The sequence below is a fragment of the Ciona robusta genome, chromosome 11 (genome assembly GCF_009617815.1).
Source record: "Ciona robusta chromosome 11, ASM961781v2".
NCBI lineage: Eukaryota > Metazoa > Chordata > Ascidiacea > Phlebobranchia > Cionidae > Ciona > Ciona robusta.
Genome location: NC_143245.1, coordinates 3,271,347 through 3,286,817, shown reverse-complemented (window position 1 = coordinate 3,286,817; position 15,471 = coordinate 3,271,347). Strand labels below are relative to the sequence as shown.

The 15,471-nt window shown below is 33.4% G+C and overlaps 1 protein-coding gene across 5 annotated transcripts in view; it reads right to left on the bottom strand.

Annotated features, from left to right (window-relative positions):
- Positions 1–15,471, bottom strand: part of LOC149728096 (E3 ubiquitin-protein ligase HECTD1-like) — a 36,303-nt gene that overhangs the window by 484 nt on the left and 20,348 nt on the right. For 3 of the 5 annotated variants that reach the window (XM_089888827.1, XM_089888828.1, XM_089888831.1), the window contains 23 exons: positions 15,021–15,235; positions 13,978–14,442; positions 13,587–13,717; positions 12,762–12,951; positions 12,333–12,428; positions 11,745–11,922; positions 10,838–10,996; positions 9,824–9,960; positions 9,113–9,320; positions 8,370–8,589; positions 7,699–7,735; positions 6,836–7,000; positions 6,584–6,772; positions 6,242–6,369; positions 5,538–5,784; positions 5,049–5,177; positions 3,825–3,971; positions 3,430–3,522; positions 2,453–2,535; positions 2,070–2,219; positions 1,296–1,468; positions 725–875; positions 97–241 (listed from right to left, as the gene is read on the bottom strand). In XM_089888827.1, the coding sequence (XP_089744953.1) occupies positions 97–241; positions 725–875; positions 1,296–1,468; positions 2,070–2,219; positions 2,453–2,535; positions 3,430–3,522; positions 3,825–3,971; positions 5,049–5,177; positions 5,538–5,784; positions 6,242–6,369; positions 6,584–6,772; positions 6,836–7,000; positions 7,699–7,735; positions 8,370–8,589; positions 9,113–9,320; positions 9,824–9,960; positions 10,838–10,996; positions 11,745–11,922; positions 12,333–12,428; positions 12,762–12,951; positions 13,587–13,717; positions 13,978–14,442; positions 15,021–15,235 (3,836 nt within the window). The remainder of the gene's footprint in view (positions 1–96; positions 242–724; positions 876–1,295; positions 1,469–2,069; positions 2,220–2,452; positions 2,536–3,429; positions 3,523–3,824; positions 3,972–5,048; positions 5,178–5,537; positions 5,785–6,241; positions 6,370–6,583; positions 6,773–6,835; positions 7,001–7,698; positions 7,736–8,369; positions 8,590–9,112; positions 9,321–9,823; positions 9,961–10,837; positions 10,997–11,744; positions 11,923–12,332; positions 12,429–12,761; positions 12,952–13,586; positions 13,718–13,977; positions 14,443–15,020; positions 15,236–15,471) is intronic. The other 2 variants (XM_089888830.1, XM_089888829.1) reach the window with 2 other exon arrangements.

Genomic DNA, 15,471 nt, shown 5'->3' with positions numbered 1-15,471 from the left:
AATATAAAAAGTGTATACAGCTAGTGTTAAGACCTATAATTTCCCATGTTTTTTCCAAAAAAAAACAGAAAAATTAAAATCTTTTTTTTTTCATACTTTTCGAACAATGGTTAGTCGTGGTGACAAGTTTGCTAGTCCACCAGGTGGCAGAGAAGAGCAGCCAGTTGCAAATTGAAGGAAAGACTTCCGCTCATGTCCCGTGAGATCACATATTACGTTCACGAAATGAAGGAAACCTCGACTGTTTAATGAATGAAATTTATTTTTCCATGTCAAAATAAAACAACAGTCGTCATAACAGTTTTTTTTTGCTCGTTTACAAAATACAACAAGTTTAACTTTGTGGGATTGATTTAAATGTATGGCTGGTAATTTAGACAACACATACTGGACCACTTGGCTGGAACAATTGCCAAATTTGCCCAAGAACACATGTGGCCAATAATTTCTCTGTCATTGCAATAAAATATTAAAATCCCATTAATATTGGTGACATACGACTCATGCAAAGTTATATATGGGCGAGGTTGTATGGCATATCATTTGTAAGACCTGTGATGTAAACAGTGTTGACCCAATATCATTAATGCAATATTAGCCTATAAGTGAGCATAAGGTGTTTTAAATGGAAAAACCTGTGGACAGTGTCATAACAACTGTTGTTAAACCACCATGCTGGGAAAAATAAGTTACATTTAACGCAATTGCATTAAAACTCATTCACCTTTCTTTTGTGAAACCAAGTCTAGGTTCAGTGTAAGCCAACACATCATCTCTGCTCCATTGTGGGGTTTGGTCTCCACATAAGTTAAGATGCAGTTCATCAGGTGTGAATAGAAGAAGGTTGGAGATAGGGAACACTCGATTGAAGCCCTCTGCGTGAAAGAAATATTAGTTTTGATGAGTAAACTGTTGAAACACTGGCGCCATGGCGAAGTGGTTAGCCCGCCTGTTTTTTAACCTAGAGGTTATGGTTTCAAGGCTCAACGTTGCTACCATTGTAAGTAGTAAGCGCATGTGTCCTTGGGCTGTGAATGTCCTTGGCAGTAATACAGAAAAATAAAATAATTACCAACAAAGCTACACACATGGTAACTGATAATTGAGCGCACGGTGTATAAAACCGACAGAAAAAAAAACATAAAAAAAATTTGGTTTTAGCTTTCTTGTATTAAATTACAAATTTTAGAAAAAAAGTAACAGTTCGACTTTTTTTCACATCCTTTTTGGGTTGCATTTATCAAGTTTTTTAAATGGTAGATTAAATGAATATTTTATAATTTTCAATAACATACCTGTAAAAGCTGCCATTTGTTTTTCTAAACCAACTTTGAAATAAAAGTTGAGTGTTAGGTTTACATACTGTCGAGCGTTTTCCAAGTTAAGGTCAATGTTTGCACTTCCTTTAGTTAGTGGGTATGATGTGTAGTTGTATACAGATGATGACGGAAGAAACTGGAAGGTTAATCTGCAAAAGATTTTATATTCAAGTTTACTCAGAACCCTTTGTTACAATGAATGTCTTCCAAAACTGGGGGTCGGGTAATGAACTTTGGGGGTTGCCGAAAGCAGATAGTGGTGCAGCCAGAAGCGTTTATTTAAAAAAATGTTTTTAAACCCCCTCAATTATTTTCTAGTTGTGCCACTGTCCGAGAGTATCAGTTTTACACAAATTACTGTGCATATTACACTTTTGTATTTGTCAGTTGTTATAAAATGGCTGGTGCATTTGTGCAAGCATATTTTTAACTGAGCTGTAAATTCTCCGTATATAGGTTTAGCTTGTGTACTAATTATTTCAACTCTGAAAGGTAGCAGTAAATTTTAGGCGATTAAAAGGTATTCTGACTAAATATGTAAGGAAGCTGTTTTATAACAAGTAATCAATAACCACAATAACACAACTAGAAACTAATCTTCAGTAAAGAGGAAAAAATTATTTAACTTAATCAAGTTCTTAGATACAAGAACTCTTTCTTTACAATAGAACATCATCTCATATGAGCAGCAGATCAGGATTCGGTTTAAAGAATTTATTACCGTCGATGGTAAAGAAAGAAGGTACTCACCCAAGATCTTCAACTTTACATTTTGTTCCATTATACTCAAGGTACAATTCATTTAATTGAGATGTTTTCTCGACGTCAGTTAAACTGAGGTCACACAGTATTGAGTCTCTTACATCACATAGTTCCAATAACTTGGATAAGAAGGTGTGTCTAAAAAGTTTAATAAGTAAAAATATTACCAATGTCCAATAGAATGACAAATGTTATTATTTTCATATTTTTTATATTTGAAATAAAAAACTTTAATCTTCACATTTTCTACATATCTATAAATCATATTTATATCCACCAAATAGTTAAATAAAAATGTACTTTAAAATCCTGATAGAAAGTGATTATTATTTATATTAAATTGGTCCAACAGAAAATGTTAACTTTTTTACCTTGTAGGATCTACTGTAGCAAGATCTTTCAAACCAAGGATTGTAGATTTCCCCACTGAAGTTGGGTCTTCGGTTTTGTTTGTCTGGTTTTAAAGAGGTTTTAAAAATAAGTTTTAGACATGATCATAAAATTGATAAAAACAGGACTGTAAGGAGTATGAGTAAATATGTGTAAGACACACTCCTCAAGCCTCCCTCCTCCAAGAATACACCAATACTTTAAATTTGTTTGTAGCACACAAAACGTACACAAAAAAATGAAATTCACAAAATTTTTCAAACCGGCAAAATTTAAAAAAATACAATATTTAAAAAATTGGGAATTCACAACAAAAATACAAAAATACAAACATTTTTTCTTATAAATTTCAATGAATTAGTTAAAGTCCTGTTTATTCGAGTATTTAGCTCCAACAGACAAAATAATTACAAACCAAAGTAAAAGTCACACCACTGCAAGTCAAAGAATGTTTGCTGGCTACTTATGTGGGAAAATATATTTATTTGAATTGAGTATGAATGAATACATGTAACTTATATGGTTATAACATAAATGTTCTATTCCATATACCTTATGCATGCTTAGTGCTTACAAGTTACCGCATGTATAGGACTTGGGTGATTTTTTTATGTATGATTGACAATTTGGGGCCTTAGACAACCGATAACCACTACGTTGGAGTAAAAGCCAGTAAAATTGCCAAATGAGTCATATATTCCCATAAATACATGCACTGATAACCAACTGTAATCATCGCATGGTAAATTCCCCACTGAATCATATTTTAGCGCTGGTTTAGTGGAAAAGTTAATGTTTTACTTTTATAAGATTCATTTTAATCTGATGAAAGTGACCTGAATAAGAAGTCGAAACATCATTTAGACAAAATTCAAGTATGTCTAAAAAGGTTGGAAAACCTGTTATAACCCATATATCTAATACATGGCAATACCGCATTATGCAGAAATATACCAACCTTAAGTGATTGTTCCACTGCAGATGATTGTTGTTCACTACACATCAGTTTAAGGAAGGTTTTCGAAAGAGGAAGGTCAATTAATCGTGCGTCCTGCAAATAGAAATCATATAAAAACCTTTGATTCAATAAGACTATCGCTTTAAAAGATGGGTCATAACAAAATTTGAAAATATTTTTAACTTTCTTAATATTTAACTACAACTATTTATACATAGGATAACTTAGTTAATGATACAATGATGTTCACAAAGCGTTGGAACACTTTCAGGACATATAAATTAAATTCTAAAAACACACAAAAAAACCTATCTAACTAAATTTTAAATTTTTTATGTGAAACTTACATACTAACTATTACATACATGGTTGTGTAATATAAATAAAAGCGTCACCTGCAAACATTTAGCAAGTAGAATGCCAAGGAAATGAAAAAGTTTAACAACTTGATCGATATTATTCTGTGGAAGAGGGCTGGGAAACAAACCACCCGACTTTTGAACGTAATAATCAAATCTTTTCATCCCATGAACCTCGGGTGGCTGAAATTTGGTAAAAACTGGGTTAGAATACTAAATAGATGAATGAATAATGGAACGAATGAAACATGCTTGCTCCTCTTGTGGTGGGAAAACAACAGTTGTTAAAACACAGATATTGTGTTGCATACACCTTGTGCCAGCTTCTGAGTTGCCATGTATTTAACTTTGTGGGTGATCATTTGTTCTGTATGGCTGACAATTTAGACAACTCAGTAGTGAAGTAATTGTCGCTTGTTTTGGCCAAGGATACACATGCCAACAGTGGTAGCAACGACAAGCATATAGGCTTGAGCCGGTAAGCATTAACTTCATCTAAATTTTATTCATTTAGTGCTTTAATGTTTTTGTGATAGGACCCAAATATTAAATATAAATTTATAGAAAACTTTTAATCAGCAAATTTTTGAAAACATATCTCATATTTATTGTAAGCATACCATAAGGTATTTTAAATTTGGAAGGAATTGTTGGAACCACGTTTATGACTTTGACACGGGGATTGACAAACACTGCTATTATTTTTAGCATTAAAATAATATAGCAGCTAAGTCAGTGTCGAGTAAAGACTTGTATACTATAAACTAACCGGTATTAAACAAATGCGCTAGTCTTAAAAATGTTTTAAATTAGAAATTGCTTAATTTTTATGGTATTTCAGTAAAATTCTTTTTGGTAAAATATCTTTTGCAACCAACTCCTCCAGCGCACTGACAAAGTGGTTAGCGCGCCTATCTGTGACCCAGAGGTAATGGGTCCAAGGTTCGTCATTGCTATTATTGTGGGCGTATGTGTCCTTGGGCACTACTTAACGGTGATTGCTCCAACCCAGTGGTCACTAATGGGTTGTCTGAATTATCAGCCATACATAAAAAAAAAACAAATCAAAAAAAAAACACCCACAAAGTAACATACATGGTAACTCATAAGCAGGCACGAGGTGTATGAACACCTGTCTTATAACGACTGTCGTTTTCCGTGGTTTCCGTGGCTGGAAAACGACAGTCATTATAGTAAGATTCATTCATTCATTTAACTTCCTACAAAAAGTTAGATCCGACATAAAGCTTGCCAACTTACATCCACTTGAATAAAGTTGTCGTCCACAAGCCACATACCAAGCTCCTTACGTTGAAGCTCAGCAGCAACAAGCGAGTAGAACTCGAGTGTTGGACCTAATCCAGTGCCCTCTTCACCAATAAACTCAACCTAGTAAAGATAGAAACAAACTTAAACTAATTATTGTGAAGCTGTCGAGAAAATTCATGTCCGCGAAATTTTTTTGGGAGTATATCCCCACACTAAATATAATTTTTTTTTAAAATTAAATCCTAAAAAAATGTTTTTTAGACATTTCTCTGCAAAAACATATATTATTTTTAGAGTAACCCTTAAAGGGGTTCATATACCATTCATCGAGATTGAAATAGTGACTTAAATTGTCAAGCTGTCAGTTCTTGGGATAAGGGGTGTCTTAGGGCTAGAATTATTGGTTTTAAACTTTTGAGTTTAAATTGTAATGCAACGACATATTTTCCATTAATTTTCACAACGAGTTTTAAAAATCACCTCTAACATCGACTTCTTCTCAGCGTGCAGGTCAAGCACGTTGATTGCCCAATCTAACAACGTCTCTTCTTCACGAGGAACTTTCACTCGCTCGTGTCGTAACCTGCCGAGCTGCATGAGGTCGTGAAAACCCGATGGGTCGTCTCTGCGCATGGAGGCCGCAGCCACTGACGAATGTGTAAGGTTCCGGTTTACACTGGATCGATCCAGTTGAGATGAGGAAGAGTTTTGCATCCATACAATGGACCTTAAACAAAGGGAAACATTTTTATACTTAAGTTGTAAATCACAAGAAATTTTATTAAAATTTTCTTGAAAAATCATGTAATTATTATAAACACAAAACCAAAAGTATGATTTGAAATGCTAATTTTCAAGTAGCTGTGTAGCACTTACACACTGTGCAGACACAGGCGCCCAACCTGGGGTGGCAAGGTAGGTAGGCAAACCTCACAATTTCCATTGCCCTGTGGAATCTACTAATACTACAGAAAAAATCATTTTATAAATTTATGTGCAAACTATCACTGTCATCCCTGGTAATAAAGATTGGCGCTTTTTTTCTCTGAAATCTTAAAAAAATTCTTGTAATTTTAAAATTAAGGGATAAAATGAAAAAGAATATGAAATAATATATACATGAGACTAATTTGAATAAATAAATATTTAGCTAACTTAAAATAAGAAAAAATAAATATTTGTACCTTGATGGACCAAATGCAGTTGAAGAGAAGAATTTGTTCCGAACATCAAAGTTAAAAAGAAAGGAATAATTCTTCATCACGAAGTTGCACCACTCTGGTAGGGCATGACATGATAAACATACTACATCCTAAAAAAAGGATTTTTATTAAAGAGAGTATTTAAGTATACCTTAATAAGTTAAGTTCAATTTTCCCATTGTCGTTTCTGAGTTTTAAAACTTTTTTTTAGGTAAGCAGGAGGTGTATGAAATTGTGTTATAACGACTTACGTTTTCCAACCCATGGGGATAAAGCAAGTTACATTCATTCATTTAACTACCAAAGATTCACAAAATAACTTACTTCAATCTGTTGATACAACTTGGTGTTAAGTTTCTTGCAGATTAAATCTTCGGTTAATATGATATCATCATCTCCATACATCGCATACAATGTCTTTAATAACTCTAACACATCATGTACATCCTTTGCACATATTGTTGTCTTGTGATTGGATGGCTTGAGCTGGTTTGTAGGATCCCAGTAAAACTCCTGAAAAATTAATCAAGTAAATAATAAAAACTGCACTATGTCTGTAACCCAGATGTAACTTACATTAAAAGCTCGCATAATTTGAGCAGCTGTTGAATCTTTGCTTAAATTCCAGCGACTGATAAAGGCCTTTGTTGCATTTTGTTTTAAATATTCCAACACTTCATGCTTGGTTAACTTCCCGCTTGTAAGATGTGTGACTAAAAAATCAGGTGTCCACTGTTGTACCTTGGTATAAAGCAATGTCAAATGTTGTGAAAGTTTTCTAACCTTGAAACACACTCAGAATATTGAGTAATGTTAATTAATGTCTTAGTATACTAAATTTTATTATTTTGCAAAGTAAATATAAATGAGATGTCATTTATTTAATATTTAAATTTTTGCGTTTTTGAATAATCCAAGAGTTGTAACACAGGTATTTTATTGCATACGACTCGTGCCAGCTCATAAGTTACCAAGAGTGCAACTTTTGGTGTGACTGCTTTTTGTTATGATTGCAACTTGAACAATACATTAGTAGCAACTAGGTTAAATTAATTATCGGTAACTGAAATACCCTGACACATGTTGAAATACAGCTATTAAAATACAGAAAAACGTATATTTATGCAGATATTGTAATACGGTATATTGGTATAAAGTAAAATTTATACGATGTAAGTGTACCAGACAAAAACATGGCTAATTTTTCACAGAATTATATTTGCTCCACAAGTTTTAAATCCAGTCAGATTTTAATGTGTTTTAAACAAAAGTTCTCTTTTTTAACCTAACTTTGCTGCTATTTTTCATTACAAAAAATGACATTAATTTATTACGTTAATCATGGTAGTTGTGATCTAACTGTAAGTAGTGTTTGTACGATAACAGTTCACTTGTTTGTCAACTAATTTTGTTGATAAGTTTTAAATTAATAAACTTACCTTGCTTGTCACTATCTCATCCTCTGAATATACAATGCTGCAAATAAATAGATTTGTGATTAATTATAAAATCAAACATTATTTAATTAGTTATCAAACAGGACTAAAAGACAAACAAATTAAACTATGTGTACATAGGTGAACCACCTCACAATAACTGGAACGATTTTTAATACAAGAGTTTCTAAACCTTTTTTCTACACAACCGCTTTTTAATAAACCTAGCGAGCCTACACACCACTAATTTTAAACTTAAACAGCATTAAACATGACTATTATTTATAATTAATTTTTATCAAGGTTAACATAGTAAAAGTGTCTTCATAAACAATAGGCATATAAAGATGATATAACGACAATAAGAGATAAGGATTCTTACATTAAAAACTTAGCACGGCAATGGCAGTGTTGTAACACAGATGTTCTGTTTTACACCTCGTGCCCACTTACAAGTTATCAATACCTCATATGTAACTTTGTATGGATTATTGTTTTGAATTAGACAATCCTGGCTGGTGATTTAGACAAATGAAACTGTCGTCAGGTGTCTTGCCTTACGACACATACACCCATGATGGTAGTAGTGGCGAGCATTAAACCGTAACCTCTTGGTTAAAGGTAGGTGCGCTGACCACTATGCCACCACACCAGACCAACACAAAGATACTCACGTGTATGTCGTATCCCACAGTTTCCTGAGGTTACTTGACTTTGTAGATGAACTATGATTAAGCATCAACTTTTGCACTGCGTTTAACATTGTACAACCTTTCTCCAAGGGTATTTGAATTGTTTCCTTGTTCAAGTTTGTACCTTTCAAGTACAATTGCAACTTTTTTGGTTGGTTTGTTGGCAGCACATTTTTGGTATTGTCTTTTGTTTCATTTGAACCTGTTGGTAAACAAGTTTTAGAAAAAATTCGGCCTGATTTAATTTTATGTGTTCTACATGGGTAGGACCTACAGCATGGCACATAAATTATTTTGTAAGATATTTATATTTTACATACATGAAACTTCTTTGTTTATCATAATTTCTCTCCACAAAGTGTCACCATTGTTCATGTTTTTTATCTTATATTTAGTTCCATTTCTAGGATTAATGTTATGCGTGTGAATGATTTTGTGTTAGTATATAAGATGAGCCCTTGTACAAGAGTCATTGAAAAATGACAATGACATGCATTGAAGCAATTTTGTCTTGTTTGGTTTCGACCTTAGTTGAACTTGAGCCAACTTTCAACGTTTTTTGATATTCCAAAACTGTAAAACTTTTTTTCAATCAGAAACAAACTTGCTACAGGACCTGTTTTAGATTGATGCTATGGTGGAAGGCAACATTTTACAAATAGTAAAGTGGTTAAAATTCAATATTTTTTGAGAAAATATGTTTTAATTGTTTCTTATGTAACTACCTGGAGGTGGAATTTCCAAATCCACAGTTTGCAGAAGATTCATTCTTCCTGGTCGAGGATCAAATGCCGGGATGAGGGCTGGGAGGTTCCTCTTTATAACATGGTCATCATCCCATGTGTACGACGAGTTGGAGGACTTGTTGCTGCTCAGGGAGCTCGGGGGAAGTCCCAACATCGCTACCGTCACTTCTTCCTCAGCTTGTTGCATCTGTGAAAAAATAATAATATATGTATTTAATTTTTTTTTAATTTAAATTTTTTTTAAATATTATGTAACACTTTAAATTTTATTAAAAACTTTACTACAGCAATTCATATTTTTTTACCGAGGTTCCGGTTTATAGCACTCACATTGTAACCAACTACCAAAGTATAACAGGTTCAATTAATGCTACCACTATTGTTAGTGTGCACAAATAAAAAAACACCCACAAAGTAACATACATGGTAACTCGTAAGCTGGCACAAGGTGTTAAACACATGTGATAATGACTGTCGTTTTCCAGCCACGCGAGGATAAAGTAAGTTACATTCATTCATTCATTCATTCATTCAATTAGGCCGATTTATTCTATATTTCAGGTTTCATGGGGCAATAGGCAATTAAATGTCTTATTAAGATCTAACTTAAATAAATTGCTTGAAACAATTATAAAGACAATATAAAGCAGACAGGTTATATTTGATTTGTCAAAAAACTGAAATATTTACCATAAGTTGATCAAACTCTTCATCCTCTTCATTCTCATCTTCATCATTTTCATCATCGAGTTCAGTAAAGATATCGGAATGAGAGGAAGAAGTTGGATCGCAAGTTGGAAGATCTTCAACCAAACATCGGAACAAATCTGAAAATAAAATATTTTTAAAAATATTGCTCTTTTTTTTAAATAATACTAAAAATTTCATATAATCAATAGTAAAACCGAAATATTACTTTTGTTAAGTTTTACAGAATATATGTATAATTTTGCATCCATTTTTTTAAATACTGTGATAACGTGTTTTTTAAATACTGTGATAATTTTTTTTAAATACTGTGATAACGTGTTTTAATTTTATAACTTTTATGTTTAGTCATGTTTATATGTTATTTTTAAACATTTTATCAAAAACTGTTTTTGTACACTCAGAAATCATTGGTTTTAGCTAATGCAAATAATATTAAAAAAACATGAACTTTTAAGTTGAACCAGGAAATTCATCAACTACTAACATGTTACCCAAAACAACAAAACAGTATTTTTTATAGACCCTAATTCACAGAACTCCTATCACAACATTGTACAACTGGTAAAACCACTAACTTTAAATATTGCGCAAAATTTTACAAAACTAATATTGTCGACTTTTACTAAAGAGTTAAAAAAAATGCTATTTTTTGTTATTTTATAAAATTTTCGTTTTAAATTTTTAATCAAAATCCAACCTTTGAAAACAACTAATCCTATACACATTTGCGTGTTGCCATAATTTCTTATAGTTGGCTTGAAAAAAAAGTGGGATGCTTATATACTTTTGCACTTCGACAGTTTGGAAGTGTGAGCATAAACAGTTCAAATATGTTAAAGGGGCATACCATCCAAAAAAATGTTTTATTTTTTATTTGAAACATTGGTGGTACCTAAATCACATTTGAGCATTTCTATCAATAGACAAATTTCATTTTTCCTAATTATGTCTCTAATACCATTTAGTTTATTATATCCCTTCAAAATGTGTCACCTGCTTCACTTTCATTGTTTGCATTGGTAACAAGTGCTTGAGTGATTGCTTGTAGAACTGAGTGACTGCTAACTATACTTGGTGAAGATGAGTTGCTTGCAACTGTGACCGGCGCTGATAAGTTTGGAACACTCTGTGCTGAGGTAAGGGGACTGGATACTGAAAATCAAGAATAAATACCATTTGCAAATAGGAATAGTAATAACAGAAAAAAAAAGGATTTCAAAAGTAACAGTAACAAGTACAGATATAATGCTGCGTTAATATAGACTACAATATACTACAGTGTAAAATGTTTATACTACAGTGTAAAATATATACTACAGTGTAAAATGTTGAAAGAAACATTTTATTCACTATTTTGTATTCTGTTACAAAATTATAAGTTACAAGCAAGAATCTTACATATAAACAATTTATTGCATACTGTGTCTACTTTGTAACCACAATTAAGTTAAAAAAGCTTTTCAGCTGTACTTTGCCTAATATGTGTAGTTGTTTTAATATAAACACAACAGCCCATACTGTATATACACGATACAATAACCTTCCCTTTCAAACATATCCTAAAGATGGGCTGTTATGTTCATATTGAAACTGAACAGAATTTTTTTTCCAATAATATAGAGCAATTTATTTTTAAAACATGTGCGTTCTTGGGCAAAAAGGACATTCCCCAACTCGATTGTCACTAATGGCTAACTCAGTACCAGTAGTCAATAATAATCTTAAATTAAAGCTACACCAAGAAAAATAACCCACAAGGTTGCACATGCGGTAACCCATAAGCGGTGCTGCCCTGGCACCAGTGAATAAAGAAGTCTTTATTCAAGACCTTTAAGATTCTACCAATGTATGGCCGTATCCAAAAAATCTCACCAACATAGAATAGAATTAGAAGACTCACCAACAACATTCACCACATCACGATTGAGTCCTAACCCTCCACTTCCTTCATCAATATTCGATAAATCGTTCACGTTAAGAATAGCAGGAGCACGAGTGATGCTGCGGACAAAGCTCTCCATCATCCTGGATGCGGCTTCCGAAGAGGAAAGATTCGGAACACTAACGCTCGCACTCACCTGGTAATGGTGTTGATATAATTCACAGATTAAGTTATAAATACGTACTAACACTTTCGGTGCATCTTATTTAGATAAAAAAAACATAATGCACGAAATATCACTTTTTTGGCTAGTGTAGGATATACAATTGGAATTCATCCCGGGAAAAAATCTGGTCTAAATCATACAAGGACTTTGCCCATATACGACAGAATAATAAAGCGATAAAAAGAAATGTACACTCATGTTATGAATTAAAATTTTAGTGAAGAATCCTCTACCTATGGTATTTGCTAACCACTGTTCCTAACTGCTAACTCATATAACCACAAACCCCCTATAACCCCCAACTAATAACCTCTAACATTTGCCACCAGCCTATTCTTTAACGTTCTTTACTAGTGCCACAATGTATATTATTCACTTACCGGTTCACCAGGTGGTAGTAAATGGCTATTCCCTGTAGGTGTGGTTGTGAATGCAGCTGATGGTCGATTTGTATCTACACCTGTACGACTCGTTTTCTACAAATAATCAAGTTAAATTAATATTTAAACAAATTGAAGTTGTAAGGCAAATAATTAGCAATTAGCATCATACTTAGAGACAATAAGAGTGTATGTAAATAAGCAAAAAAAAAAATATTTCACTGTTATTTATAAAAAAAAATGCATCTGAATATGAATAAGTTTGTTTTTTTCATATAATCCAAACTTGAAATTTTTGCTGATATTCCTATGAATATGTAAACCAAGTTTTAATTAATATTTAAACTTTTAAAATAATAATTTCACATTTTTTTTACGGATAACAAGTTAATATACCAAAATAAATAAGGATTAAGTAAAATATTTCACCTTATCTACTTCTCCAGCCACCGACTCAAGCGACGCACTCTTCTGATTATTTTCCGATGTTGGATTTTTCCTTTCCTCCACCTCCGGTTGTTGACCATGCACAAGGAGGTTGAGGACATCAAGTTCACTGAGAGGATCGTTTCGGAGCGACTCGGATGAAGATGAAGTGACACTTGACACAACATCTTTCCTGGGTTCACAGATTAGAGTTAAAGTAAGATAAATGCAACCTATACTGTTGCTGTCACATCCAGGCATATTACACTTGTATTTTGGCTCTTTCAGCAAGAAATTTACAACTGATATTTTAGCGTCCTATTCAATTATCGTCTTTATCAAGTTAAAATTACATGAAATTGTTCTTGGCGGAAGAGTCAAAATACAAGTATATAAACAAAATGGTGTATATTATATATAGTAATGTTATTAAGCTGTCATTCTATTTCCATTCGCCCCAGGTGGCTTGGTGGTTAGGTGCTTACTTCCCAACTCAGGTTTGATGCTCCACATTTATTTGTGTGTTCTATGACAAGACACTTAATGTACATGCTCAAACCCAGGGATTACTTATAGGTTGTCTGCATTGTCAGCAGTATACAAAAACATTACACATAAAGCATTGCAGTAGAATTAGAATTGACTGCAAATATGCACTAGAAGCAGACATAGCATGTTCATTTATTCAGACGTATAGATAGTTTTAGTATTAGGGTAGCGCCCCCCCCTCCCAAAAAAAAAACAAATTAAAAGCAAATATTTTATGAACTACAAAACACAGGTCTAAATATTGGGTATAAATTATTAAGTGATTAGAACAGGACTAACCACACTGACTTTAATTGGGGAGTATTGTCTGTCGTCTTATCCACAATAGTGGTGACATCAGCGGATGTTTTTGTAGTTTGAGGTTCAGACTTCATTGTCTCAGTTACAGTTGGTTGACTTTGTGGTATGTCCTGTTAAAATAAACAATGTTAAATGTTTAGAATAGTATAATTCAAGAAATATACGGATACTATCTATGAGACTTTTCAGTACTAGTTAAATTGCAAAAAACTACTACTTAAATAGATTATAAATGCAAGTGCACTACCTTCCAAAGCATATGCCATAGTTAATTTGCAAACTATAGATTAAAAATCTACTAAAATAAATAACAAACAACAGACTTCAACTTGTCATACCATGTGGTAAAACTTATTCATTTACCACCAACCTCATTTAAAAGTTTTCTGATTCTTCTTTGAACAAGAGATGGTGCAGGTGATGATTTGTAAACTCCCAGTCGGCACGTCCTCCCATCAAGCTCCGGAGCACAAGATCGCTCTTGCTTCTTCTCCTCCTCTGTATCCTCATCTAAGTACAGAAAGTCATCTCCATAAGAAGATGAAGAAGATGCAGACTCACTTCGCACGACAGCGGGATCACTTCTGCCCACATCTGGGAGATTTTTACCACTCTTCTGTGACCTTTTCGAATCCTTGCGACTGTGGAAAGCCCGCATCATAGAGAGGACCGATCGCTGTGACTTCTGATGGTCAGAGTCATCAGAATCTGATCTCGCTCGATTCCTCGCATTCCTTCCAACCTCATTGTTGGTGTGCGTGAAACTTTTATGGTTGAGATTGTAACGTGATCTGTTCGCTGATGAAGTTTCCGAACTACGTCGAGCAGCTAGGTACTGCAGGGAAGAAAAACAATAAAATTCTTATGAGATTTATAACAGGGTGTCGATACTATCCACATATATGCATCTGACTGGTGACTACACAGTAAATGTTTATTCGAGAGATTTTTTTAGAAAGTCAAATTTCGTCTTATTTGCAGTTAAGTCTGCTCTGATTGCCGATAAAGAAACACTCGCATTTTCTCTCTAAATGATGCATACGTCTGCTCGCAATATGTACAGGAAAGAATTATTTTAACACTGATGAGTTGTCGCATGCAATCCACATCCGGTTAATTAAAACAACTCTGCAAAAATACACAGCAAGAAATTGATTTGTGTATCCATGGGTGTGGTTATATAACAATTTTAACCTCTGTTGAAAAGTTTTGGATTTTTTATTTGTGTTTGGGTGGGGGTAGTATGTTTTGTTTTTTGTATAACTGCCAAAATTCACTAGGTTGGAGTGTTTCACTCAAGGACACACAAATCCAACAATGGTAACATGATTACACCTTAAACTCACTCAGTATCCCACACTAATTCCACTACAAAGCTACATAATCACATACATGATAAAAACTGCATGATACCTGCTCATATCTCTGATGTCTTCCTGAATTATGAGCCAATCGGTTGTTCCGGATGAGGGAAGAGAGAACACCTCTTCGTGAGAGGTGAGCAATTGATCCAAGATCTGATGGAAGCTTTTCATCACGTGGAGGAGCAAGTTTGAGATCAAATTTATCTTCCGCACCCATTCGGTAAAGATTGGAGATCCCGTTATCCCAAATCACATCCACCCAGCCTAACATGACAAGAATTGTTGTTAGACAATTTAATTATTTTGTTATTTTAAGACAGTGGTTGTTACCTTTTTGAACTGATTGAAATACTAGGTATGTACTGATCTGGAAAGCTTTGGGGATTGTCACCAATTTCTTAGACATTCCTCATAATTTGTTTGCAAGTTATGCCTAACTACTTTGGGGGTTTTGAAAATCCCAAAAATAAAACTTCAATAAGATTTTTCCTTTTTTAAGT